The 25,755-nt window shown below is 39.8% G+C and overlaps 2 protein-coding genes across 14 annotated transcripts in view; one reads left to right on the forward strand and one right to left on the reverse strand.

The window, feature by feature from the left end:
* Positions 1-25,755, forward strand: part of GIGYF2 (GRB10 interacting GYF protein 2) — a 73,029-nt gene that overhangs the window by 20,034 nt on the left and 27,240 nt on the right. For 12 of the 13 annotated variants that reach the window (XM_039706467.1, XM_039706469.1, XM_039706471.1 and 9 more), the window contains 2 exons: positions 5,756-5,867; positions 6,417-6,457. The exons of the other annotated variant lie outside the window; for it this stretch is intronic. In XM_039706467.1, coding sequence (XP_039562401.1) covers positions 5,756-5,867; positions 6,417-6,457 — 153 coding nt within the window. The remainder of the gene's footprint in view (positions 1-5,755; positions 5,868-6,416; positions 6,458-25,755) is intronic. 13 annotated transcript variants of the gene reach the window in all.
* KCNJ13 (potassium inwardly rectifying channel subfamily J member 13) lies at positions 11,483-14,243 on the reverse strand. The gene is made up of 2 exons (XM_039706494.1): positions 13,555-14,243; positions 11,483-12,692 (listed from the first exon to the last, which is right to left on the reverse strand). Exons 1-2 carry the CDS (start codon positions 14,030-14,032, stop codon positions 12,070-12,072), a joined length of 1,101 nt encoding a protein of 366 aa, XP_039562428.1. The 5' UTR covers positions 14,033-14,243; the 3' UTR covers positions 11,483-12,069.

The raw sequence follows: 25,755 nt of genomic DNA on the forward strand, positions 1-25,755 counted from the left end.
CTCTCGTTTTTGTTCTCATTCCTTAATCCCGCTTTCTTTTTAGTTTACATCTCTCAGATATTTATTGATTGTTTTGTCTTGTTGTGGTTGCTTCCCAGCTAAGATATGAATTTAAAGCTTTAAGAGACTATGACTGGGTTGTCCTGTTGCTTCCCCTTCATTTACTGTTGTAGTTGCACAAACGCTCAGGGTTTCATTAAAAAAAAAGTGCATATATATATATATACACACACATATATATGTGTGTGATTACTAATTTGGGAGTTGTTGCATTTTTGTTCTGTTTTAATATGTGTGTTTCTGCCACCATGTTTCACTTTTGGCCGATTTTTTTTTTAGATGCATCAAGACACAATGCTGCAAATTAATTTATTGCTGCTTAAAATTTGATGATTTGAGATCATACAACCACAGTGTGCTCTCTCGTTTCAGTATCAAGATACTTTGACCATTTGTAATTTGGCAAACCCTTTATTTTGCTTTCTTTTGTCAAATTTCTCTTTGTTTTCTTGCTGCACTGCTAAGAATGTCATCCTTATGCAGTGAGCAGTGGGTTGTTTTTTAATTGCCCCCACTAGGTTCCATGAGGTTGTAAGGCTACATGTGGAAGAATATGGCTTCTAATCCAGTAATTCTCTTATTGAATCTACTCATATGCATGACTGTTTGGTTTGGCAGTAAAGTTTGATTCCTTACATTTTAGTGGACAGAACTTAAAATGTATGCACTATTAAGACTGTTTGAAAGCTGCTGCATGTGTTCTTGGTTTCCCATCGTTCATTTTTAAGATTTGTTAAGAAATACTAGCAAGAACTTTGCTGCAAAATTAATTATTTTCACTTTCTTTTTTATTTATCCTAATTTGATCTTTTAATGTGTTGGAATTGTTACATGCTTGTTAGGCTACTCTGGCTAACCTGTAAAGGACATTTCTGCAGTAAATTTCTTCAGCTTTCTGAGCTTTCCTTCTTTCATTGATGCTGGTTGCTGCTTGTTTCTTCCATTCTTCCCCTCTTCTTCCCATGAGCAGTTAGTGTTGGATTCTAGGCATGATGAGTCTTCCCAAAGTTTCTATATTGCAGCAAAGAAATGAAGGCTTCTGCCAGGACAAAATGGTACCATTTTCATAATTATACATATGATACTGTTGTAGCCAAAGACTTTTTTTCCCATAGTTATTTATGAAAATTCCGTATAGAACTGTTGACGTTTACAAAAATGTTGCTTGTAAGTAGCAGGCTTTAAATGCAATTTTGTTTTTTTCAAGTTACAGTGAAAAGGACTTGAAATTTCTTGAGAGTTTGTTCACTAAATGAGCTGCCTCACTTAACAGTTGGAAAACATTCTTATTGCACTGCAAAATTGCCTGGGTTCAAAAGGTTTTCTGGTGTTTTCCATGAACTTTACACAATTGTATGCAGCAAAGCTGCTGCCAAGTCAGTGTGGGCTTCAGCTTTACCAAAATGGGATTTCTGTCTTGAAGGGACTTGCACCACAGCAGCTTTATAGAGGAATTTGCATGTGTGATTAGATTTGTTAATGAAGTTCCCTGACTGAGGCACAAATCACAGAATTGTGTTCCAGCATTTGAGAGCATGAGAAGCAATCTGTGCTGGATTGGCAAGGGAAAGTAATGCTGGTAAAGGAGTATTAGGGGTGGAACTCTAAATGGCATTCACTTACCAGTATTTAAAACTGCAAGGTAACACTCAGTAAATATTCTCTGGGTGGTCACCCCAACTTTTACTGAAAATACTTATGTTGTGATGATGAGAATGTGGTTACTATGTGGAAGTTGCTTTGATTTTTGGTGTGTTGGTTTATTTTTTTTTTTTAAAGAAGTTGTCTCTGAAGATACCAAGTACTTGCACGTGACTCATTTCTAATTGACTTGTTTTCCTGGTAGCTCCCTGTGGTGTGCAGTTAAGCCCTGTGCTTTGTGCTGGCAGGACTGGAATGTCAACATTCATGAATAAGAGCCTGGGATGAGGAGGGATTTAAATAGTCCCTGGAATGGGCTGTAAGCTTACAGACACTTTGTTTTGTAGCTGTTCTCCCTTTTGGTTAAGGCTGTTATGAAGGGTCCTTTGCTTGCTATTAGAGCTCTTTCCCCACCCACCCTCTCTGCCCTTTGTAATCTGTTTTTGCTGCTGTTGGAAAGTGTGTCAGTGGTGTGAAAGTGTAATGGTTGCATATCTAAACAGCAGTAGTTGAACTACAGTTATTCTGTTTTTCCCAAACAGTATTATGACTGTGATTGTAGATCCTAAACTCCAGTTATGCTGTAATTTCAAGGATTTGCTTCTTGTATTCTGTAAGACTTCAGGTTTTTTTGTAATGATAATTAGAATGACAGTTTGTACTGCTTCTTACCCTCCTGCTTGTGTCTGATATTTTTACTTAAATTCAAACTTGTCTGTTTTTCAGGTTAGAGACTTAGCTGTTATGATTTCAGTGTCCAGTGGATTGATGTCCTCATCCTGAGATTTTTGGGAAATTACTAAAATACAAATCCCACATTTGCTCCGCTGTGTTATTAGAAGGAAGGGTTTATTGACATTTATTGACTCTGCATTCAGTACTTTGTGTGACATACGCACTTAGTCTGCTGCTTGTGTGCCAAGTATTTTTTTTTCAGAAGTGGCATTCTGTTTAAAATAAGCCATGGAGTGCAGAAGCAGAAGGTCAGGTGATGTGCTTACATGTGCAGTTTTATCCTCTCTGCAGGCATTCCTTGTGCATTCTGTGACCAGCATTAGCTGTGCCCTAGTGTGCACTTTCAGGTCAGACCCACCCACATAGTACTTGCTGAATGACTGACTTTGCACACCACAGTTTCCTTTGACTGGCTTCTTTTCTTCTGTAGCTTGATAGGATCAGTAGGATTCCCACACTGTGGTCTGCTTGGTGTCTGCTGGGGCTGCACGTGTGCTTCTGCTTGGCACTGTTGGATGGGCCCATGTTGTTTCCACACGTGGATGGGCTGGCAACACAGCCAGGGCAAAATGTGGCTTGAGTAGCCTTCAGTAGCCCTTCACTTATACCAGTGTTCCGTGGTATAACTGCAGCTGGCAGCTGAGTACTGTGACCCCACAAGCAGCCTTAACTTGAATGCCTAAGATCAATTGTTTGGACATTTTGCAAGGTTATCTTTTAATTCAGACCATTTTGGTGGCTGAGCACAGCTGAAATACTGATGGACCACGGTACAGGGGTGGTGAGTGGGGGAGGTTTCTCAGGCTGTGATTTCACATACTTTTAAACAGCCATCGGCCATGCTGCTGGTAAAACAACTGATTCTTGCTCCTGTACAGGACACTTGCCTTATTTGCTGGTGAAATGTCCTGTATCACCCATGCTCTGGCTCTGGTGGTGTGTGGCTGCTCCCAGCATGCAGCATGCACTCACCATTGCTCACCCTGCAAGAGGAGCACTGCTCTGCTGCTGCCCACTGTACAAGCCTGCTTTGTTTTTGTTGGGAAAGTGTATATAACTTCCCACCTCTGCTGCATCAGAGACAGGAGATGAGTCAGTGCCTTTGTTCTGTTTTGACTCCATGAACTGCTTTTGCTTTATTATCTCTTGTGAGAGGAAGGAAGACAGCTTTCCTGTAGTGAAGAAATTAGGCAAAGATTGCTATTGGGTGAGCTGCTGAGACTTTCCTGGCTTTTATTTGTGAAGCATAAAAATTTTGAGTCCTTTTCTGGGATTTTAGGGGACCCATAATGCTTTAACTGGATAAATATCATGCTGTTTTTGATGTTTTATCACCTCTTCCTGTTTCTTGCCTTTGCAGCTTGTTTTATATGTGTGACTATAGTCAACCTTGTTGTATCAGACTTGCCATAGTGAAGGTGTTTCTAATAACTCTCATAGGTCTGATGCTAATTTCTCCTCTCTTACCTTGAGTGCTCAGTCAGCTCCTCTGCCTCTCACTGAGTTTGTGTAAAAACAGCTCTGGTGAATATGGCATGGGCTTGCTCCCCTCCAAGGTGACCATAGTCTAGCAGCAGCTAAAAGAAGACATCTTGGCAAGAGAATAAGGACTGAGAAAAGCACAAAGGTGAAGAGGCTCAGCTGCCAGATGTTTGCAGCTCAGTATATTTCCTGAACCAGATGTGGCCTCTGTTAATGGATTTTGTTTATCTTTTTTTGAGTTTGTCCAGTCTTCATCTGAACTTAGGCATCCTTGAAACTCTGTGGTAAGGAAGGCTACATCTCTGTGATTCTGGGAGATCTGTCACCAATCAGCTTTGCTGGTGATAGAACAGGATAGTTTTGTCTAAAGGGAATGTTAAAATTGTTCCTTATACACCCTGCAACCTGTTCTGCCTGATACAAAAGCAGTTGTGTATTTAAAGACCCTGACTAGATTATCCATGGATCACTTTTCTTTTTCTCTGCCTGAAAAGCAACTTCCTGCCCTTTTTACCTACCACCCCTTGTAAGAGATCTGATATAGAATAGCAGATAAACTGTTGCAACTGTCTTGATTATTGCAAAAGTCTCTGGTCATAAAATACTGAAACATAGTATGATTCCCTCATATATCCAGGTGTCTTAATATTGCTGCTTTCTTCAGAAGACTGCAAGAACTGCAGTCCACTCTGAAAGTGTTCATTTCCCGTTTCATTTGGTCATTCTGTATTACTCCTGCAGATCCCTGGCCAGGTTTTCACCTCATACTTTGAGATGTTTTTTTCCTTGAAGCCAGGAAGAGAGAAATAGGAAAAGATAGATATATGAGGTACTTACCCAGTCAAGTTACCAGCTTATTTTTAGGTTTTAAACTTGACTGTAGAGCCTACATGTGTATGTAGGCAAGGCATTATCCTGACAACAAGCTGATAGATGTTCCACTTGTTCATCTTCTTTCCATGAGATCTTGAAATGGTAAATTAGCTGATTAGAAACCTGCCATTTCTTCTGCTGGAGCACTGTGTGAAGCTGTGTTTATCTTCTGTAGATGTGGAAACTTCACCCCATCCGTTAATCTAACCAGTGCTGGAAGTTGTTTTGAAGGGCTGGGGGTCTGTGTGGGTGTTGTTTTCCTGTTGTGTAGGGCTTGTTTTCTTTTACCCAAACACCCCATGCCTTTTCAAGCCCTGAAGACATGCTTTGAGATGCTTTGCTTGAGGATATGTCTGTGAATTTCTGGCTTGAGGCTTGGTACTTGGTAGCTGCCTATAGAGAACCATTTACTGGAAAGGTCAGTAAGATAATTTTTAAGCTATAGCTAATGTCCTTCTTCATTCTGACCTGCCTATAGCCATCCTGTGATCCTTCTTTTCTTCCCACTGATCCTGGGGGAGATTTTTGCTGGCAGTCTCTAGAATTTAATAGCTTCCTTCTCCTTTATGACCCTTGACAGCAATAATTAGGAGTACATCCACAGTGCAGTGCCATTATACTGGAGTTTGCTGTTAAAAGTAATCTGATTTTTGTGTGTGAAGCACACGTGCAGTGTGGATGTTGTGTGAACAATGCATACTTACTTGGTGATTTCTCTTGGGTAAGTATTGGTGTTTTTCTGCATCATATTTATTTCAGAATTGTTTGCCTGTTCTGTCTGGTCTTGCACTTCTTGATAAGAATCTTTCTTCAGTCATTGTTCCTTTTTTCTTTTGTCCCAGATAATTTCACTGGGGCTTAAGACCACAAGATTAGTTCTCAGAGACACCAGGAAAAGGAAACCTACCTGATTCTTTCTATTATTATTATTTATTACAAACACTTGTGTTTTTTGTCTTTTCAGGCAGAGGCCGAGGAGAAAGCGGTTTCTACCAAAGAAGTTTTGATGAAGTGGAGGGTGGATTTGGGCGAGGAGGGGGCAGGGAAATGCACAGATCACAGAGTTGGGAGGAAAGGTAACAGAACTCTAGCCCTTAAAGTTTTTACACACATCTGTTCAGCTTCCATTTGTGCCTTTTGACTTCATAAAAACACTTTAGGAAAGGTAATTAGTTATATCTGTGAGTTAAGTGTCTGAATCTCCAAGATGGAGTCAAACACAGTAATGTTTCTTGAGGCTCAGGAGAAAGTAAAAGACCATTTCTTGCAAAGATTTTTTTTCTGCTGAGTTCCTGGGAAGAAGGAGCTAACTACTTTAAGAGAACATAAATTATGACAGTTGCAACCGAAGTGCTGGTGCCAAGGATTTGCTTCAGTTTTAGCCTTGACATTGTTCACAGTACTTAGGGGCATGTTTGAAAATATACCCAGTACCCAAGGGCTGTGTGTGTATTGGTGTTCCTGAAAATTTCAGTTGTCACTTGGACCTTTAAAGGTAATGTCCATCAAGCTCCGATTTTAAAAAAGTTCCCACCAAGTAAAGAAAACCAGCAATACCTATACCTAAACTGAGTTTTTGGAGTAGTTCCAAAACCTTATTTGAAACTTCTATTCTGCCTTTCTAGGGGAGACAGACGCTTTGAAAAACCAGGGCGAAAAGATCCAGGTATGGTTTTGTTACTGTGTGGGCAGAAAATGGGAGGGAGGAGCAGGGTGTGTTTGGGGGAAGGGATTTGTACATGTATCAGCCTTTCTTACTGGTTCAAGTATATTGTTGATGCAAGATTCATGATGCTGTGCCAGGTTGCTAAGTGTGTTCTCAAAGTGTTGTTTCTCTTACTTTGTTGTTCTCACTGTTGGACATTGAAGTGTGGTAGATAAGAGGCATGTGGAGTAAGTAGGTTCTGTTTATTTTATTAAGTTGTGATGTTTACAACTGGAACTAAGTTCCTGTACCTCTGTGAAGGAAGCCTTTGCTGATGAACAGGTGTGCTGTGGTAATAGGTCTTTTTTCAGTGCAGCTTTAAACATTCCTGATGTGGGCTGTTTTGGTACCCAGGACTTCTTGGCCATTTGACCTTTAATGTTTTTGAATGCTTGCTAGTGTGAGAGAGATCCCAGTAGTGTCCTGAGTTTCCCATGCCGATGGATTTCCTGTTGATCAAATTAGTTAAGTCATCATCTGAACCTCCTGTTCAGTCTGGTTGTCTGCTCGTCTGTCTCTTGTTCCTCCCCTATTCTGTTTCTGAAATGCTTCTCACTGGCTGTGTTCTGGCAGAATGCTGGATCCTTAATTGTGGCCCAGTACATCTGAACATCCAGCTGAACTTGAGTTGGAATGGGTTTGTCATCTTGCAGATGAAACACAGACATTCTCAGGGTGATGGGACATCAGGGCAGCTCTGACTGTCTGGTAACTGCAGTGGCTTTTGCTGGGCTGGCTCACGTGTTGCTTGCTCTCTGGTATGCCTGTTCTTTCTCCATGGCATGTTTCCACGTGCATGGAGCTGTGGAAACATGCCATGGAACAGCTGTGCCTGCTGAGGGGTTTTGTACTAGCAAGAGCTCATGGGCAATATGTCTTCTCTATTTAGGACCCAAAGAATCTTTGGCTTTGCTAAAGGAGTCTTGGCTACATACGCTCCTTGATAATATGCTGAGAAAGCACAGATTAGAAGAGATAATTGCAGGTTGAATTTAAAGACAAACCCAAAGAGATCCAATTGTAATTAGAAGTTCACAGGAATGTGTTTTAATCCCTGCATAGCTGTTGGTATTTCTGTAGTAAGAGTAGCATAAATTGCCATATTTATAATTTTGCAGATTACTGTGGTGACACATGCCACAGGAATTTGCTTTCAAAGCCCTTCCAGTCCTCTCTCTGTATAGGAATTGCTCACAGTTTCTAAAGAGTGCTTTTATTTTTCTGCTTGTTGAATGTCAACACAAAATTAAGATGTGTATGTTTTCCTCATTGTCTCCTTTAAAAAGAGGATACTTCTAGAAAATAATTTGATATTGGTCAGAGATTGACCAGTTTTAAATGTCAGCAGTGAAACTCTGGAGTTTCTGTGTATCTACATATTCAGAAATTTTTAGGAAAAAATTAAAATGGGGAAAAGTAAGTACTACTGAGATTTCAGGATTTTTTACAAAAGAAAAACGGATGTAGAAGTAGTATCTACTACAGTTGATATAGTTTTATTTATTTAGCTGCTTGTTGTTGTTGTGATTAGAAATATAACAGTTCCAGGATATAGAATGGACCATGTTTCTGATAGCGAAGGATAAAAATAATGCATATTGGTATAGGATCAGATACATTTCTCAGTTGAAATTGAGGAGAATTTACAGTGTGCAAAATGTCCTTACAGAAGTTGCTGTCTGCCAGAGGTTTATCTGCAGCTAGTGTAGAGCATTTTGTTTGTAGCAACTGCTAGTGATGAGGGCTCTGTTGAATGCATCTTCCAAGAACTGTTCCCTAAGGAGGGTGCTGTCCCTGGTGCAATTTGTTAGAAGTTCATTGCAAGAGATGATGTGCTTATTCTCAAATTATGAAACTTTTTGAGTACCTAATTGCTCTTCTTGAGTCTCTTGTATTTGTCCACTAGTCAGTATGAGAGGAAAAATACCTTCAATCTTCCTGAAGTTTTATTATAAAAAATATAGTTTTAACAACAGTATTGCTATGTTAGAAGTTAATATTGCAATAAGTGGGGGAAGACCATTTCTTTCCCTTTTACTTCCAAAGAGAGATAAGGTGGAGAGCATAGAAATATTGACAGAAAGTGTTGGTCTGTTCTGACTCAAGCCTTGGTTAATCATAAGTAGTTATTGTTAAGCAATGGCTTTCCAATGACAAAAGGTTTTGAGTATGAGAGAGGGTACAGATGTGCCAAAAGTCCCAGGTTAAAAGCAAGCACTAGTATCCACAAAAAGCTGTGGAAGCAGAAGGGAAAGGAATTGACATACAGGTTCACATGCTTTAGCAGATGCCTGTACTGGTTTCTGTTACCTTGGTTAAACTCCTTAGTTGAGATTTTATTCCATAATTTTACCATGTTTCAGTTTTTTCTTGCTGTTTCATAGAGCCTTGGATTCAGATTACATAATTTACTGCGTTGCCAACTTTTTAGTGTTCTTTGTTCTGGATGATCCCATTAGAGAATTATTAAGAAATCAATTATTTAATCACTTCTGGGTATTTGTAATGGAGGACAGTGCAAGATCTCTCAATTAAAAATCAAGAGATTAAAAAAGTAATAGAAATTTAACAAATACTTATTCCTCAGATATGATCAGTATGCTGTTCTTAAAAATTGATTGCTTTTTCAGTGCTCACAGCAGTTTGTGAGGTCACATTTGACTGATTCTCAGCATAAACAGTGTCTGTTCCTGGTTTCAACGTGCAGATGGAAGATGCACAAAGTATTTGCAAGTTTGTTGCAGATTGTCACAATTCTGACAGACTTCACTTAGACCCCAGATTGTATTTGGAAGGCTGAGGCCATTAGCAAAGAAAATGAGCAAGTTGCTTTCTTGAGCATGCCTGTCTCTTCACAAAAGCCTCTTAATTTTCTGTGCAGCCTCCTGACTAAGACCAGCTTAGTAGCTGAAAGGATTTGATTAGTTACCAGCAGTTACAAACTGGTAGTGAATAATTGTTATGTAGTTGTGGAACCTGGTTGAGTTCTATTTTATGTGTGGGTTTTCATTAGGTTCAGAAGACTTGAGTATAAAAGGTGTGTTCAAGTGGCTCAAAAAGGATGTTGAATTTCTTTGAATCATGCTTTCCCTCACTCTGCCTGGCTTGTTCTCCTGCCATGTCTTGCTGGCAGGAGTTGCATTCAAAGAAGGTTCATCACCGGTTTGCTCTTGCTGTACTAAAGCATGGAGTGCTGTGTTGGTGCATCAGAGCCCATCAGCAATTTTCCTAGGTTTCTACTCCAGTTTGGGCCATGGCATATTTCCAGTACTTTCAGACATCCATGATTCACCAGTTCTCTGAAACTGTAAAAGCAATATTAATGTATTTTTTGCCCTTGTTCTGAAGTAACTACACAGTTCTTTGTCTAATTTGCTTCTGCAGTATCACTCAGTTTTGCATTCCAAAAAGTAGTTTTTGAAGATTGCATTTAGCATATACTAACAATTTTTTTTTCTTTATACTTGCTGTTGTACTCCCTTTTAAACCAAATCTGCAAAAAGAGAAATATTTTAAAACCAGGACAACATCAAAGTATTGAGTCATGTAGAAATCAAAAAAACAGCCCACCTTCGATTAGATGTGAATTGAAATTAGAAATAGCTTTGTATACCTTTGGCTCTAAATCATGAGATTATAGACCCATTTGATACATGGGAGTAACAATGCCTCACCCAGAATGTTGTGGAACAATACTCAGTACCTCACAGAATGCTGCCCTATTTCAGCCTTCACACGGGAGTCTGTTTTACTGCTCTTGCACTGGTTTTTAATTTGTAGGCCTCTTATCAATGTCTTAAATTGATAGAGAATGTGGAAAAATTGAAAGAAATAATTAAAAATTATTGGTGTTGACACAAGGGTGGAAAAGGGTTCTTTAAACTGTGTATGAGTCAATAACTAAAAAAAGGGTGATGAAGAGGGATGAAGGCAGTGTAACTTGATAGAGTGCTGCTCTCCAAGCTCCACGATAGTCATGAATGTTTGTACATAGAATTAAGTTTGGAAAAGATTTTGGGAGTGTGTGTGATAAATCTAATCTCTCTTAGGTCTGCAGTGGGGGAAGGCAGCACTTGAATTATTTTGGGATGAGAGCTCAATTAGAACAAAAATGTGGCCCTTCGGCCTCATTCCCTGACTGTATGTGGAATGCTTCTGTGGGGTGACTCCCAGACCCTAAACCAAAGTAGCTTTTTGCTGACCCCTTTTGTGTTATGAACACACTTCAGTCAACAGTTTTGTGATTTGAGAAGAATTCAGTTTAAGCTATCTCATCAGACAGCTTGAGACCATTTTTCCTGCTGCTGACCGCTTGGGTGACATTAAAGGAAGTATATTTGATAATGTCTTATACTGTTGTTAGTGAAAGTTGGTATTTATGCCATCTGGGTTTCTGGGAAAAATCTTTTACCTTTGAAAGGTAGCTTTATTTTAATTCTACTTGAGTGTTCAGGTATGAATACCTAATAGGCACTGCTTTTGTTGAGAGCTTGGAAACAGTTATCCATCATTGTGTTTTTCCTTTAGCATCTTAAATTATTTAGGAGCTTCTTAATTGCAGTAGTTTTATGAGGCACTTAAATACAGAAGTCTCAGTTTGTTTTAATTTTTTATTTCAAAATTGATTCAAGTGTCTCTAAATATTTTTTGTGCTCTGTGTACAGGCAAAGATTGATGTTAGAAAGCATAAAATATCAATGGATGCAGTTCTACTTCTCACATATATAGTGTTTCCTTCTGGGTCAGATAGTTGAAACAAGCAGCACAAAGGTGAAAACATGTGGAATGTATGGCCTTTAAAAAAACCCTACATTCATTCATTAAAAATAGTCTTTTTTTTCCACTGCTAAATAATTTATTCAGTGTCTTCAAATAAGAAAAAATTTCCATTGCAGTATTTGTCATATACACCCAGATTTTGTGATAGTGTCTTCACAGACCTGTCTGAGAGCAAGATGCTCTCTTATTTGGCAGAATGAAGAACTGCACTTAGCATTTATAATTTTGCTTAATAAGCACAGCTGGAGTTCTGTTCACTGCCATGAGAGATTGGCAGGACTTTCAGCCATCTGAAACATGATGTAAGTCTGTATTCCCGAAGAGTCAGAAGGCAAAGCTAGGCTTTTTGATGAACAGAGTTACTTATACCAGAACTCATCTATTCACTGGATGACCCCATATTTTTTTCTGCTTTTGTTTTGTTGTCCATTTTGTCACAAGCTGGCTAATTATGACTTTGGTCAGCTTTGGGAGTTTTGAAGCTCTCTCCTTTCGGGGTCAGTGTAGCTTTAATCATAGTCTGGTGAATTCAGCAGATAGCTCTTCTAATTTCCCATAAATTAGTACTGTGATTCAGGCACCTGACTTCATCCTGGGTGGTTAATGCAGCCTCTCCTCAGTGGGCACACACATTCTCTTCACTCTGTATATCACGTTGTAATCAGAAGGGTGAGACTACGAGAGAGAGATCATTAGAAGATGGCAGGGCAGGCAAGGAAGTAAGTTTTTAAACGGAACCCGCAAGTTTAATGTAATAATAATTAAAAAAGCACAAAGTTCAAGGTATGTTATCTCTACTCTGTGAGGCCAGTCTCAGAGAGCTGGAAGCTGTCGATATGCTGTCCATTGATGCGGATCTCCTTGTCAGTCCTTTTTGGACTATTTGAGTCAGGTGCAGCTGGGAGCTCAGGAATAGTCTTGTCAAAATTCTCCATCTTGGTCTGGTATTCGCCTTTGGCATTACGGGCCAGCAGGGAGGCGAAGCGGTGGTACACCAGGATCTCTGATGGGAGGTAGGATGTTCTCCTCTGACATGTTTCTCCTGTGCCCTCCTGCACAGCTGACAGGAAAACGACCAGCTCAAAGTGGTGAGGAGCTTCTCTTTGAAGGAGAGCAGCCAGCGGGCTGGATGCCGTGATGCAGTGGTAGTAGGTCAGTGGGAAAATGAAAAAAGGACACTCATCTGCAGTGACGCTGTCCAGGTGAAAGTCAATGCTAGTTTGGTGCAGCTGCCCACTCTCTTGTTCTTGGTAAAGTATAGCAGAGATCTGGACACTGGTCAGGGGGCTGGAGCGAGTGTTGGCCACCTGGAACATGAGGTGTGGCTTGCCCTCGCTGTGTGTGACCACGGCGGAGCGCGAGAAGCGGATGGAGAGTGCCCGGTTCTTTGGGCGGGCAATCTTGGCCACGAAAGCACCTGGGGCATGGGAAAGAGCAAACTCAGTGTGAGCACAGGGCCTGGGCTGGCTCCCTGCAGGTTTCTAGGGAGAAGAAACAGACTGAGGCTGGAAAGACAGTCTTTGAAAACTGTTTGGTTGGCGTCATACTAACCTGCTTTTGTTCAGAAAAGTACAGCATTCCTAAAATACTTATTTTTCTAAATTATGTTCACTTATTAATATTTGGAAGTTAACTGTAGCTGTAAGGAGGCTGTCAATTTGTCCCAACTTACTGTAATTGGTAATAGGAGCTGATCTTGCTAAGTTATATTGTAGAAGCTCTTTCTAATACACAGTAAACTAGCCTGTGTATTTTCAAAGTATTTTGTTTTCAAAGTATTTTGATTGCTTTTAAACATGAAGAATATTTTAAATAACTTAAAATAACTCAAAATGGCTGTGACATTGCAAAAACTTTCATTGCATTGGGTACTGAGGAATACATAAACACTGAGTTAAAGATCAATGAAGATAGCTCAGCTAGACAAAAGTGTACCTTAAAAATCAAAACAAATTGACGTTAAATATTGTAATGATATGCTAATAGCTGAGAGAGAGAATGGTACAAGAAATAAATGATTGAGAGTGATATGTAGTGATCCGCCACAAGTATTTTCCAATTAATGGTGAAATTCTTAAGTCCAGATATTGATAACACCTAATTTGTCTTTTATTAATTAAAGGTGTTTAACTTTTAGTACTACATAGCCGAAATCTTGTCATCCTTGAGTGGCTACCTTAATTGTTCTTTCATATACCCAAGTGAACAGTATTTCTAGCTCTATTCTTAAATCCAGCTGTTTTGCCTGTTGTGTGTAAAGATGGAGTAGGAGGGATTACCTGTGAGGAAGGCTTCTAGCATGAGCCCCAGGACCATCTGGATTGCCAGCAGTGCAATGGCACTGGGACAGTCCCCACTCGGGAACATGGTGCCGTAGCCAATCGTGAGTTGTGTCTCCAGCGAGAAGGAGAAGGCAGCTGTAAAACTGGTGATGTACTTGACACATATAGTGTGGTTGTCAGGTGGAGCATCGTGGTCCAGCTCCAGGTCCCCATTCATCTCAGCCAGCAGATACCAGAGCACTGCAAACACCAGCCAGTGAATGACAAAGGAAGCTGAGAAGACGAGCATCATCCACCTCCAGCGCATGTCCATGAGTATCCCCCACACGTCTCGGAGGTATGCCACACCTCTGCCTTGGGCACCAGCCATCTGGAACGTGCTGTGTCCATCCTTGGTCACCAGCCTCAGGTATCTCTGAGTCAGGAGGGGAGCGCTGGATTTGGTGTTATTGCCCTCTGTTGTATCTGTCGTCATCTTCTAGCAAGGAGAAGAAAGGAGAAAAAGTGATACAATGCCACGTATTTGTATTTTGCCTAATGTTCACAGCTTCTGACACATCAGCAGGGGTAGAAATACTGCAGCCAACAAAGGAGGGCTTATACATTGCAATCCAGAGAAGATTAAGTCAGGAGCCTGGAGAGGAATTTACCACTGTTTGTGGTAATACTTTGCTAGAAAAGATTAGGTTTAAAAATCTGACTACTGCTCAAATTCTCCCTGCTTAGCTGTTTAAATATAAATTTCATACTTTACCTTCCTAAATTTACATTGGAGTCACATGCTTTAATTCTTTTGGGGTGAGTAGGATGGGATTAGGCATACTGTGTATGGAAAGAAACTTGAGTTTTGCTGATTATATCAGATTTTGTAACTTGTTTTGAACATGGTATAATAATTTACTGATACTATTATGAATACTATTAATAATAATATAGTGCTAAGGAAAGGATGTTTATTATATTATTTCTGTAATGTATTTATGCATTTTAGGGGAATGCTGTACTACAGCTACTAGCCCTTTCTGACTCTTCTAGCTCAAGAGTTATCTCCTGTCTGCACCCACCATGTCCAGTTTAACAGAATTAGAGTATTCAGGGCAGAGCTCCTTCTGGGAATCTGAGGCTGTTTATGTAAGGATCAGGTAAAAAGAGGGCAGGAGAGCAGTTCAGAAAATACACTGTGACATAATTTCCAGTCTAGTCTGCCTGAGCAGTGCAATTTTTACTAGTGACCAAGTAAAATAGGACAGCAAGCCTGTGAGAATTAAGGTAGAATTGCAGATATGGGAAGCAAAATGGATATCTATAGGTATTTGGCATATCAGGCTCCTTTGTTTGCTTTTGAACCTCAAAGCTTGTGGAATTTGCCAGAGCTGGTAAATGTCTTTTGAAAAGACAGTGGTCACTCAAATCCATATGTTTTATAAGTACTGTTTGTTTAAAGTTCACCTGTGGCAGATTAAAGTTAAGTACAGGTTTGTGTAAAATAGAGACTTCATGAGGCTACAACCTGTTTAAAGACTTTGTTTAAAGTTCACCTGGGGCAGATTTAAGTACAGGTTTGTGTAAAATAGAGACTTTATGAGGCTACAACCTGTTTAAAGAAGGTTGTGAGGAAGCTTTTTTGTAGAACAGAGAATTAAACAATACCTGTGAATTCTGCAAATTATAATTATATATGATGTGTTTAGTCAGTTTTGGTTTCCTATCAATTTTGACTTTTCTTTGAACGATGGCTGTTTCAGTCTATTACATTTTTCATAGAGGAATTGGGTTTTTCCCTTGCAACAGTGCCATCTTAGTTTTCTCTTGAAATGCATTAGAAGTAAGGATTCTGAAATTCAGAATCAATTTATGATAGGTGAAAATTTGTCTTGGTATCTTTGATCCCATAAACCAGCAGTTTACATGACTGTTTGCTTAATCTCCGTCCCAATTTTAGTAACTACAGAAGAATCTCTTTTGCTTTTACTTGTGTTAAATGCCTACCCAGATATGAAGATTAGCTAAATAGTCAGTGTCATCTCAATTTTATTTTTTCTCAAATCCATCCAGTTATTACTTCTGTCCATGCTGTAGTCAGAAGGAGATAAAGTAGATGATGGCCTGAGTGGAATTTGGTGGTTTTCCCCTTATTTTCAATTTTCCAGTTCACATCTCCCAGTAGGAATATTTTGAAATCATTCCCTGTGTCAGGGACTTCAGTGGACTTAGCGAGGTTCTCCTGGTGTATGGTACCAGGCTACTTTTCTTGGGGGATTTTGGTTGTAGTCCATCCAGTTTATAGCATGACCCCCACCTTTACTGAGTTGGCTCTTCAGTCTGCAGAGCTCCCTGAATGGCAGTTGTCACTTTGCTGTACAGTAATTCTATGTATTTCAGTAATCCAATGATTAGTGACTTGTCTGTAGAGCACAGTCCTTGTGTTAAGATTTAGACGAGCCCTTCTGGAGGCCTTGAAGGAGCTGGAAAATGGGCATCTCTGGGTGGGTATCTCTGGTGGGGGCCATGTTGAAAATGAGCTCTGAACAGTGCCTTGGTTTATCAGAGGAAGCAGTACTCAAAAGAAACAGTCCTTGTTTGAATAGAGGACACTTACAGAACAAAATGCCTCTGAGTGCATCGTGCATTCAAAACAAACCAGCAAACCAACAAAAAACCCAAAACAAAACATAACCAAAAGCCAAACTTGTGGTTTTCTGTAAATTCTTGTGGTAGTTTGAGGGCAGGATCTGCTTTGTAGACTCTAAGCAGTATGGGTTTACAGAACAAATAGATGTTGTGGAAATGGTTCTGATGCTGACTGATTGGTGACAGAAGCCTTTTTTGTGGTGTTACATACATTAAGAAAACAGGGAAAACATTCTTAAGATGGAACATTTTTTTTGGCTGTGCTTCAGATCTTCACGTGAGTGCTAAGGCTGTGTGTTTGTACACTACAGGCCTAGAGCAAATGCTGTCAGCATTGTAGGATCTCAGATTTGTTGATTAAGGAACTTCTGAAGGTGGTGATTAATCACTTAATGTTGTCTCAAACTCTGAAAAAAATCAGTCAGGTTCTTTGGGATTTTTTCAATGGGGGAGGATTGATTCCTGACAGATTTTGAAAGTACTTTCAAAGAGAACCTACATTAGCTCCCAGCAGCACATTTCAAAACAGTCTTGTGTCTCTGCTCCTTCAGACTCCCAAGCAGGTGAATTTGCCTTCCTAGTTTAACCAGGTTATGCACTGGTACAGTGCTCTCATTTTTCTAGTCTAAGACTGTTGAAAATGTTAGTTCTGTTTCAGCAGCAGGGATAGCATTGGAAATGTGTAAGTGTGAGTTGCAAAACCCCCTTTTTCAAGTGCTAGTGAAGGAATAAGAGCCACGAGTCTTAGCTTCTTGGAGTGAGAAAAACAGATAAGAACCTGCAAATAGACACCGAGAGCAGTGCAGCTGGGTGTGAGTAAAAGGCAAAGAAAACTGCCCCGTGGGAAATAGCTTACCCAGGTTGGAGGATCAGTCCTCTGTATTCTCAAAAGCAGAGGCAGCTTAAGAGCAGATGTGACTTTGAATTTAAAAAGTGTTAATGTCTTCTCTCTACTCCTTTCCTAGCCCATAGTAAAAAAATACAAATACCTTCTTTTCTTGTAGTGATAAATTAATGAAGTTACAAAGTATAATTTGGACCACCTGATTGAATCCCCTGCCTGGCATGGTCCTTGATGACCCCACATTAATCCCTATTTCAGTGTATGTTTTAGGAAGGACATTCAGCTTCGACTGGAGAAGAAAAATTCAGTGTATGTTGGAGAATACTTTTCTCTGCTATAACATACATGCAATGTTTCTTACCCAGGTTTGTCCAGTGATCTCTCTCAACGCCCTTTATGCTGTGTTATTCAGTGGGTTTTGCTTTTTCTGGTTCCTGACTTAGGCAACTGTTGATGAAGCTTTGGGTGTTTCTTGTACCTCCATTTCTCAGCTGATAGCCCCTGACTAGAAAGACAGGAACTGTCAGAAATGGCTTTTCTAAACCTCTGTTGGCATGCTGACCAGTCCCTTATCACACGTTTGCTGTGTGTAATCCTTCCTGTTCACCTTCCCTTGAAAGCTAAATTATCACCAACACCACTGTGTCAGTTGGTTCTTAGCTTTTTTTGGTTTTTAGTGTTTTTATCATCTTGTCCCTCATCCTGGCTTCTTTCTTTTATGCACTCCTCTAAGACCAATCAAGGTAGGGTGAGTACTAATTTTTTAAAAAATCACAGATTCCTTCTAGCAGTGGGACAGGTTCTAAACTGAGCTGGCTGGCTAATGATTTATGTGTGATAAAACCTTGCCTAACAGCTTTAGGATGTTGCTTGCATTTCTGAAATTCATGATCCAGGCTGTGGCTCTCCAGTGCTTTGCCTTTTTGATTAAGCTCTTCTTCCTTGTGTTGTAACAGCCTTTATTGCATTCCTGTTCCATGCCACCACATTGATTTCCTCTCCTTTCCTCTTGCTTAGCTTTTTCTTGCAGGGAAACTCACTGGCAGCACTGTCTTCATTTCCATTTGCCTTCTCTGTTGAAGGCATTCACAGTGACACTTCCAGCCTGTTCTCAACCTGATATACAGATACATCTGCAACCTTTTGAGGAGCCTGAGTGAAGAGTTGTGTTCAGGCAAGACCTCTGCAGTGTTGCCCTACTTGCTCAGCTTCTAGTCTTAATGAAGTCTGTTCTAATTGACCTTGGAAGGGATTAGAAATAGTTTATGCTGTGCTGCTTCATTCTGACAGGAAAGTGGTCTTGAGGACTTGCTATTTTCTGGGAGTGACTGCAAAAACTGCTTATAGCTGCAGCATCATTCCAAGATTTGCTGGAATCTGTGTGGTGGCATGCCCCTGTGGGGATGTGTACATTCCTTCTTTGCTTGGCCTGGCTTTGCATGATCATGTACAAGCTTCAGATTTAAACCTTGTCTGCTCTGAGCTGGGATTGTGCAGGTCTGTTGCTGCCTTTGCACTTTGCAACAAGAACAAAATAATATTATGATTTTTAAAGGCATTTTTAGTGCTATTAAAATGGCTATTTTGTGTGGTTTTATTTTTAGATTATTGTGTATTTTTTTAGACTGGCCACTCCTGGAGGTGCTCTGGCATTATTATTAGGAAATGAAGGTTTTTCAGTATGGATGAAATTACTGGATCATATAATTTACATTAGGGGACAGTCTTAGAAATGTAGGAAGTAACTCAGCTTGAGAAGCTGCATTGGAAAGCTTGTGCTTCTGTTGTGAGCTACATTAGCTACAAAACATATTTGTCCTTTTGGTTTTGTAGCTAATGCCTCATTGAGATGAATGGAAGTAGTTTGTGACAAAGTGTTACTTCTGAGCAGTGTGCAGAATTAAGATAAGCTTTCTGGACTTGTTACATTTATAAGTAGGTCTTGTTAAAATGGAAATTTGAATTTGTTGGCCCCAAGTTACTTTTTTCAAAGCAAGTGCCATAAAGGATAGGATGTGAGAGCTCATACTTTTGACTTTCTGTGACAGTTTATTACTAAATGCACTTTAAAGAAAGAGGTGGTAAAATGGGAGAGTATGTCTCCTTTTATAGTACAGAAAACAAGGCTGCTTATATACTTGATTTTGGGGAAGCTAAATAGTGCTTCATTTTATATATAATGTATTTTCACATAAGTACTCTGAACACTAATTCTTGATTTTTGAAGTTGCACCCGAGTGGACCAACTAGTCTGGCTGCTTTTGGAGAAGCAGAAAAGCAACATTTAACCAAAGTTTTAGTAAAGGCTGTAAAATATTCCAGTATATATTAAATCCTTGTAAAGAAACTTAAATGCAGGGTTAAATATTGGTAACAGAGGAGTAATTTGATAGTTACTAGGGAGGGTTTTATTTAATGTAAAGCTGCAGTAGTAGAAGTTTGCTGCCACCCTTTTTTAGTAGAACTTGCTGTTTTTGAAGAGCAGTCCTGCCCTGTGTGCTGCAGGCTTTCCCATGGCTTGCCTAGAATGGCTGAGTTTTGCAGGACAGTGGGGTTCACTCTGTGTCCATATGGAGTCCTGGGCAGCAGTGCCAGCTCACTCTGTGTCCATAAGCACAGGCATGAATGCATTGATTGAGAACTGTTGATATCTGAGATATAATTGGAGATGGTAAAAGCAAATTTGAAGATGTGAAGCTTGTTTCTTTTAATTTGTGATGGAACTGAGTGCTGAGTTATGAGTGCAGCAAGGTGAGGATGTCTTTTTCATAATTCTTGGCCGATTTCATGACACCCACCTGCTGTAGCTGGAGCTTGCAAATGCTCCCTGTCTGCAGAGCCTTTTCAGCACTTTTCTCAAAAACTTTCTGAAAAAATACTGCATAAAGACTTTGGATTTGCTCTGTGTGCTCTTAGGACTCTGGTCACCTGAGAGAGCATTTTCTTCTTTTTGAGGGGGAAAAATCATCAACCGTTTTGTTTAAGGTGATATTTAGTTTAGCAAGTCTTAGAAATAAAACTCTCTGTCCTGAAAAGAACTTTGCTTTCTTTGATTAAAGAGTGACAGAACAATTTAAATTGTACAATAAGAAAAAATGAAGGGAAAATATGATGGTTTTATGTACTTACCAGTCTTCAGAGGGTCTTTGTGCAGGAGGAGGGGATAACCTGGGCTCCAGGAGATGGACTGCTCTGGTCTGGTGTACTGGTCCCAGCACTAGCAAGAAACTTCCCACAAGTGGTTGGTAAAGATTAAAAAAAACCCCAAAACCTTTAAAAATGGGTTTGTATGTCTCATTCCTGTGTTTATATGCTGGGGGGATTGGTTTCCCTCTGAAGCTGATTTGATTGGTCATTTTGCCTGCAGGGGGGCTGGTTGGCTCTGATCATGTGGAAAAGAATGCTGGTTTGTTAGGAGCATTTCTTTACCCAACACAAACTCTTAGCAGCCAAGGAGAAATCCTCAAACACTTACTTGGAGAAGGTGCCTTCCTCCTCACCTCCTTAATCAAGATAATTTTTTAGGTTTGTATAACCTAAAGTTTTGCATGTAAGTTGAAAAGGCCAAAATTCCCTTGGAATAGCTGAGTGGGAAAGTTCCCATATTGCTGCTGAAAACCCACACTGTTCACTGATACCATGTCTCCAACCAGTGTGAACTACTGTTCATTTGGGTGAAGAGAGACACTCTTGTGTCCCACTGCTGCTCCACTTCTTCCTTTCCTGTTGTGCTCTGGATGTGAATGGGAAGGTGGATGCAGCTCATGGTGCAGCCTGTGGTCTCAGGAGGGTGTTGCTGAATTGCAGCCTAATGCTGCTCAGAAGATGTAGACCTGGCAATTTCCATCTCCACATTGCTCCTTTGTGAAAACATGGAATTAATCACAGGATTTTGCTAAAGCCTAGGAATGAAACAAGGCAGATTAGGTGGCTTGCTGATTCCATGTGGCAGATGAAACCACTTTTTTTTTTAAGCTGTTTGCTCTTTCACTCTTGAAATGAGAGGAGTTGTTGAGGGTATGTCTGAGTGAGCAGCTGTGCAGAGTGGTCAGTGTGCTTCCCTCCTGGACCAGCTCTGAGGCCAGCTCTGGAACACAGTCCTGGTTCACTTTTTTTTTTTATCCCTTGGTGAGCTGCTGATGTGAGGGCTTTGACTGAACGTCAGATGTAAGAGGATCTGAGAAACAAAGGCTGTGGTTGTTTGCAGTAAAACTACTGAAGGCCTGCTGGGAAAATCATTAATGTAGACTTTCCTGCTTAGGAAACAAAATCCTCCCTATTTTTTCTTCTTTAACCTTCCCCCAACCCTAAATTGCAAAACATTAATTTTTTGCTTCATTAGAATGGAACATTTTAATACATGTTCAGGCACAGCACTGAAAGTTGATAGGCATAGTGTAACTTTGAAAACCAGGGCAAATAATGTAGTGCCAGGGGACTCCCACCAGTGTGACAAGGCTGTAGGATGGTGTGACTCGCCCTTCACCCTTCCCTCCACTGCAGTCACTACTTGTGACTAAGCCTCACTTAGTCATAAGGAGGATTTTGGTTGCAAACAGTATTTTCTTAGAAACCATCTTTTGAACTGTAGAAAGCATTTGCTGTGTGGTCAGTGGTTTTCTAATCTAACTCAACTGAATGAATTGGAAATCTTTACACAGTTGTATAGCAGGTGAAATTAGGTACAGTGTGTGTGTTTTGGGTGTGTTATGGAATTGAACTCTTGTTAATTCCTTTGAATCTATAGGCTCACTCACACTGGTGACAGTAGATAATGGCCAATTTGGTGAAAAAATATGGGGTTATATAGTATGTTTTTGAGACCTGCTGTTGAGATTGAGATTTTATGCAGAGAGATTGAAAATTTGAAGCTAGAAGTGGGATTCAGAACTTCTGATCTGTCACTGGGAGTCACTTCATGGTATTTGTGTTCCTGTGGTGTTCTAGCATGTCCAGTAGTGTTCCAATGAGAAGGTGGTCCGTCTCTGGAAGCATCATCTTAAGGACATTTATTTTATTCTTCTGTAAAATAAACTAAGCAATTACACATTTAGGCAAAGTTATTTCAGTTCCTTTAAAACCACTGACTGCAAAGGTTTTTATTTTTATCTTCCTCTTGAGGAATTCTGTAGCAGGCAGCAGAGAGGAGAGCAAGTCAAAGTACTTAATAGACTCTTGGTTCTTGCCCCTCTAAAGGGCAGAAACAGCAGTGCTGTTAGTCATTGCTTCCTGTTTGTTCTTTCCAGACAGCGAGGGTGGTGTAGGAAACGTGGGCTGGCAGCCTGGAGAACAGAAGTTATTTGCCATTCTGTTAGTAAGTCCTCTCCATAAAGGCATTGCCAGGGGGCCACATCCCCGAGTCCAGTCTTGTTCTCCCCAGTCAGTATCCCTTCAAATCAGTGTTGCACAGCTGCAAGCTTTTCTGGCTGGATACCACTCGGCTCTGTCTGAAGTTTTCTGTAAACACCACTGCTGGCTCTGTGACAGGCCTGAACAGAGGTGCCCTTTTACTGCTCCTTCTCTTCAGGAAGTCCAGTCAATTAGTCCATGGCAAAACCATAGATTGCATTTTAGTTTCTTTTGTCCTTAAAACATTGCCAAGTCCTGACTCTGTGATCTAAGTAATTTCAGCTGAAATGATTGTTCTCAATCTAGAAACAGTTTGCAAAGAATATGCTGGCACTTTATAAGTTAAGAATTTTGATGTAATCTGTAGGATTACATATACATACATACATATTCCTGTATTCAGTTTGTCAGAGTCTGTCACTTGGGTAGCTTGATTTTTCTGGTCCTTAACCTGTGACTGGTTTGTGTTTGTAAAGAACCAGTTTCTTGGCTGGTCTGTCTAATCTTCAGGATCATCTAATGCCAGACCTGTTTGGACACATACCTTGTTCTTTGATGCTTGCTGTGATGTTCTAGAAAACTGAAGTATGTCATGAGACACTGCATTTTTTCTCTTAATTGCACTGAATGTGGCATCAGAACAGTCTTTGATGTGACACTGGAGTGCTACTCTGCTTGGAAAGGTTTTGGAACCACAGGTGATTCCATGCTCATATAAATATAATACTGACCCCTTATATTTGATTTTTTTTTCATTTCTACTTTTGTAATGCCACAGAATTTAAAATCAGAAGAGAGGCAGGGTCCCACTAGACTCTGAACTTGGCAAACAGCATTTGATGTTTTGTAACCTCTACAGAGATGTGTTTCAAACCCCATTTTCTGCAAATTCAGCATACAAAACCTGACTTTGATAGTTCAGTTCTTGGGAGCAGAGTCTGCAGTCCTAAGGACTAGCAGAACCTGAGTTGTCTTGATTTGCTTATAGCATGATTAGATGTGCAGTGGAGCTAAAACCTGGATATGCAATGGCAAAGCAGACTGCACAATGTTCTTTAAGTGACCTTTCTCCTAAATGTTTCTGGGAGAGTGGAACAGGACCTGTGAGCTAAGAGCTTGTCTGAGTTAAAGAGCAGTCTCCAGAATCAACTGAACTTACAATGGAAGTTCCCTTTTCCCCCCCTTAATTGGTAGAGTCTAAAATCTCTCAAATTAATGTTACTGAATAAGTGTCAAGTAATAGCTGTGAGTCTTTATGAAAATAATAAATATGTAAAAATATTACTCTTGTGTCTCAAAATAGGGATTTGAATAACTTTTTTATTTTGGTAACTGTTTTCTTAAGAAGAAAACTAATGTCTTGTGCTGCAAAATGAAAAAAAAAGTTGCATTTCTCTTCTTTCTAGCATTCTAAAAATAAATTCAGAAAGAATGAGGCACTTTCCTTGTTGTCTGGGACTTAGGCTCCCCTGCTCTGTTGGGTTGCAGCTGTCTTCTGTGCACCTCTCTCTGTGTTTTACTTGCAGCTGACTCAGCTCTGTAGCTTCACCTTTTGCTTTTCTATTATGGGAAGCCCATCCAAGGAGCAATGGTGAGAGGCTTCCCTGCACTTTTTGTTACTGTAGTCTGCATTATATTTTTTAGACACCAAAAATTTAAAACAAAAAAAAAATAATTCCCAGACTTAGATTTTTCTGTCTGGCTTGCTCCTTTCCTGTCTTTTCTGTGAAGCACAGGAATACAGAATGTGGCTGACCTTCATCTGCAAAGATTTATCCACTCCAGATCAAAAGTTGCCAGCATCACATGTACCAAATGAAGGAAGTTGAGTGCCTCCAGCAATTTTGTTTTATTTGGAGTATTACCAGAGATTCCCCAAAATACACTGTCTGCAGATTGTTTTGTTTCTCAAAGCCCAGCAAATCCAGAAGTGGTCTTCAGCCAGATGTCCCCTTCAGTGAAGTAAAGGTGTAACTGGGTTATACTTGGCTTCACAGCTGACATTCTGTGGGTATGGTGCTTAACTTTAAATTAGGTACTGGTGCTGGACTTTAAATTAGCCAGTGTGCTAATAATATATATAATAAATAATAATTAAAAATATATAATTAATCTTCTTATAGGAACAACATAAGGGAAAGGTATTCCAGAAAGATTAGAGCTGGAGAAAGATAAATGTTTTTTCCCTCCAGTGTTTTGAGATGGTGGAGAAGGAATGTCAGTTTTTCCCCAAGGTGCTTGCAAACTAGAGAGCCATTGTGTGCTTCCTGTCTCCAGTGTGCAGTATCTCTAGCAGGAAGAATTTTCTTGTTCTAAACAGAGGTCTGATATGCCACATAATTTCAGATCTTCTTTACTTCCTCTTCTTTTTCATTGTTTGAAAAAAATTGCCTGATGCTAAGAAAACATTCTCCTATGCTTCCTAAACAAATTACTTAAAAATGTCTCTTTCTACCCCAGGAGTCTTAGTACATGATCATACTTTCTTTTGTTTTTCCTGTCTAAGAAATCAGGCATACTAAACAGACTTCACCAAATTACATCTTATATTTTTAGGTTTTAGGACTCTTAAGAAGGAAGATTCAGTATACCTTCCTCTACTTGAAAACTTTTCCTTTTATAGATAACACAACAATTTCAGGGTAACACTGGATAATAGTACCAGTGAAGAAATGACATCAGTGTGGTTCCTGTGACAATTCTGGTGCTACACAGCTGAAGAAACTTATTTCAGGGATGGGCTGTCTTGTCAGGGCGAGTCAGCAGTGAAAGCAGCATCTGTGTTAAGCCTTGGCATACTGGTGTGTGACTTGGAAATCTTGGTGTATAATGTGGAGTCTTCTCATAAAAATATTTGTATCATTCTTTTCTGACACAGTTGCTCTTCATAAGTACTTGAGGATTTTCTGTTTTGTTTTAAATATAACGTACATTGGGAATTAAAAGACTATCCTGTCTCCTGAACTTCTGTTAGACTTATCCTTCAGCTCAGGCATAATTGCTTCTAGCCCTTCATGCAGTGACCTTGGCTCTGCAGAAGATGGATTCACGGCATAATGTTAACATTGCTAAGTTTTTCTTGTTTATTCCCCAATACTACTTTAAATTTGCAGTGTTTCCTAATAGTTAGACTGCTGTATGTTGGATTAAATAAATAGATGTCACCTTTTTATTACAGAAGTAGGAAATGTTTGGTTTGTATAATGTTTACATTGTGCTCCCATTTAGCTTGAGACACCTCATGATAAAGCACTTTATTCCTTTTCTCTGCACACTTTTGCCTTCTTTCTGTTACATTTCCCTACATCTCTTAAACTGCCTTTTCCTCCTTTGCCTTTCCTATCCATGTTCTAATTACTTATATGCTTTGCTTC

The sequence above is a fragment of the Passer montanus genome, unplaced genomic scaffold (assembly GCF_014805655.1).
Source record: "Passer montanus isolate IOZ18808 unplaced genomic scaffold, ASM1480565v1 scaffold193, whole genome shotgun sequence".
In the NCBI taxonomy this organism is placed as follows: domain Eukaryota; kingdom Metazoa; phylum Chordata; class Aves; order Passeriformes; family Passeridae; genus Passer; species Passer montanus.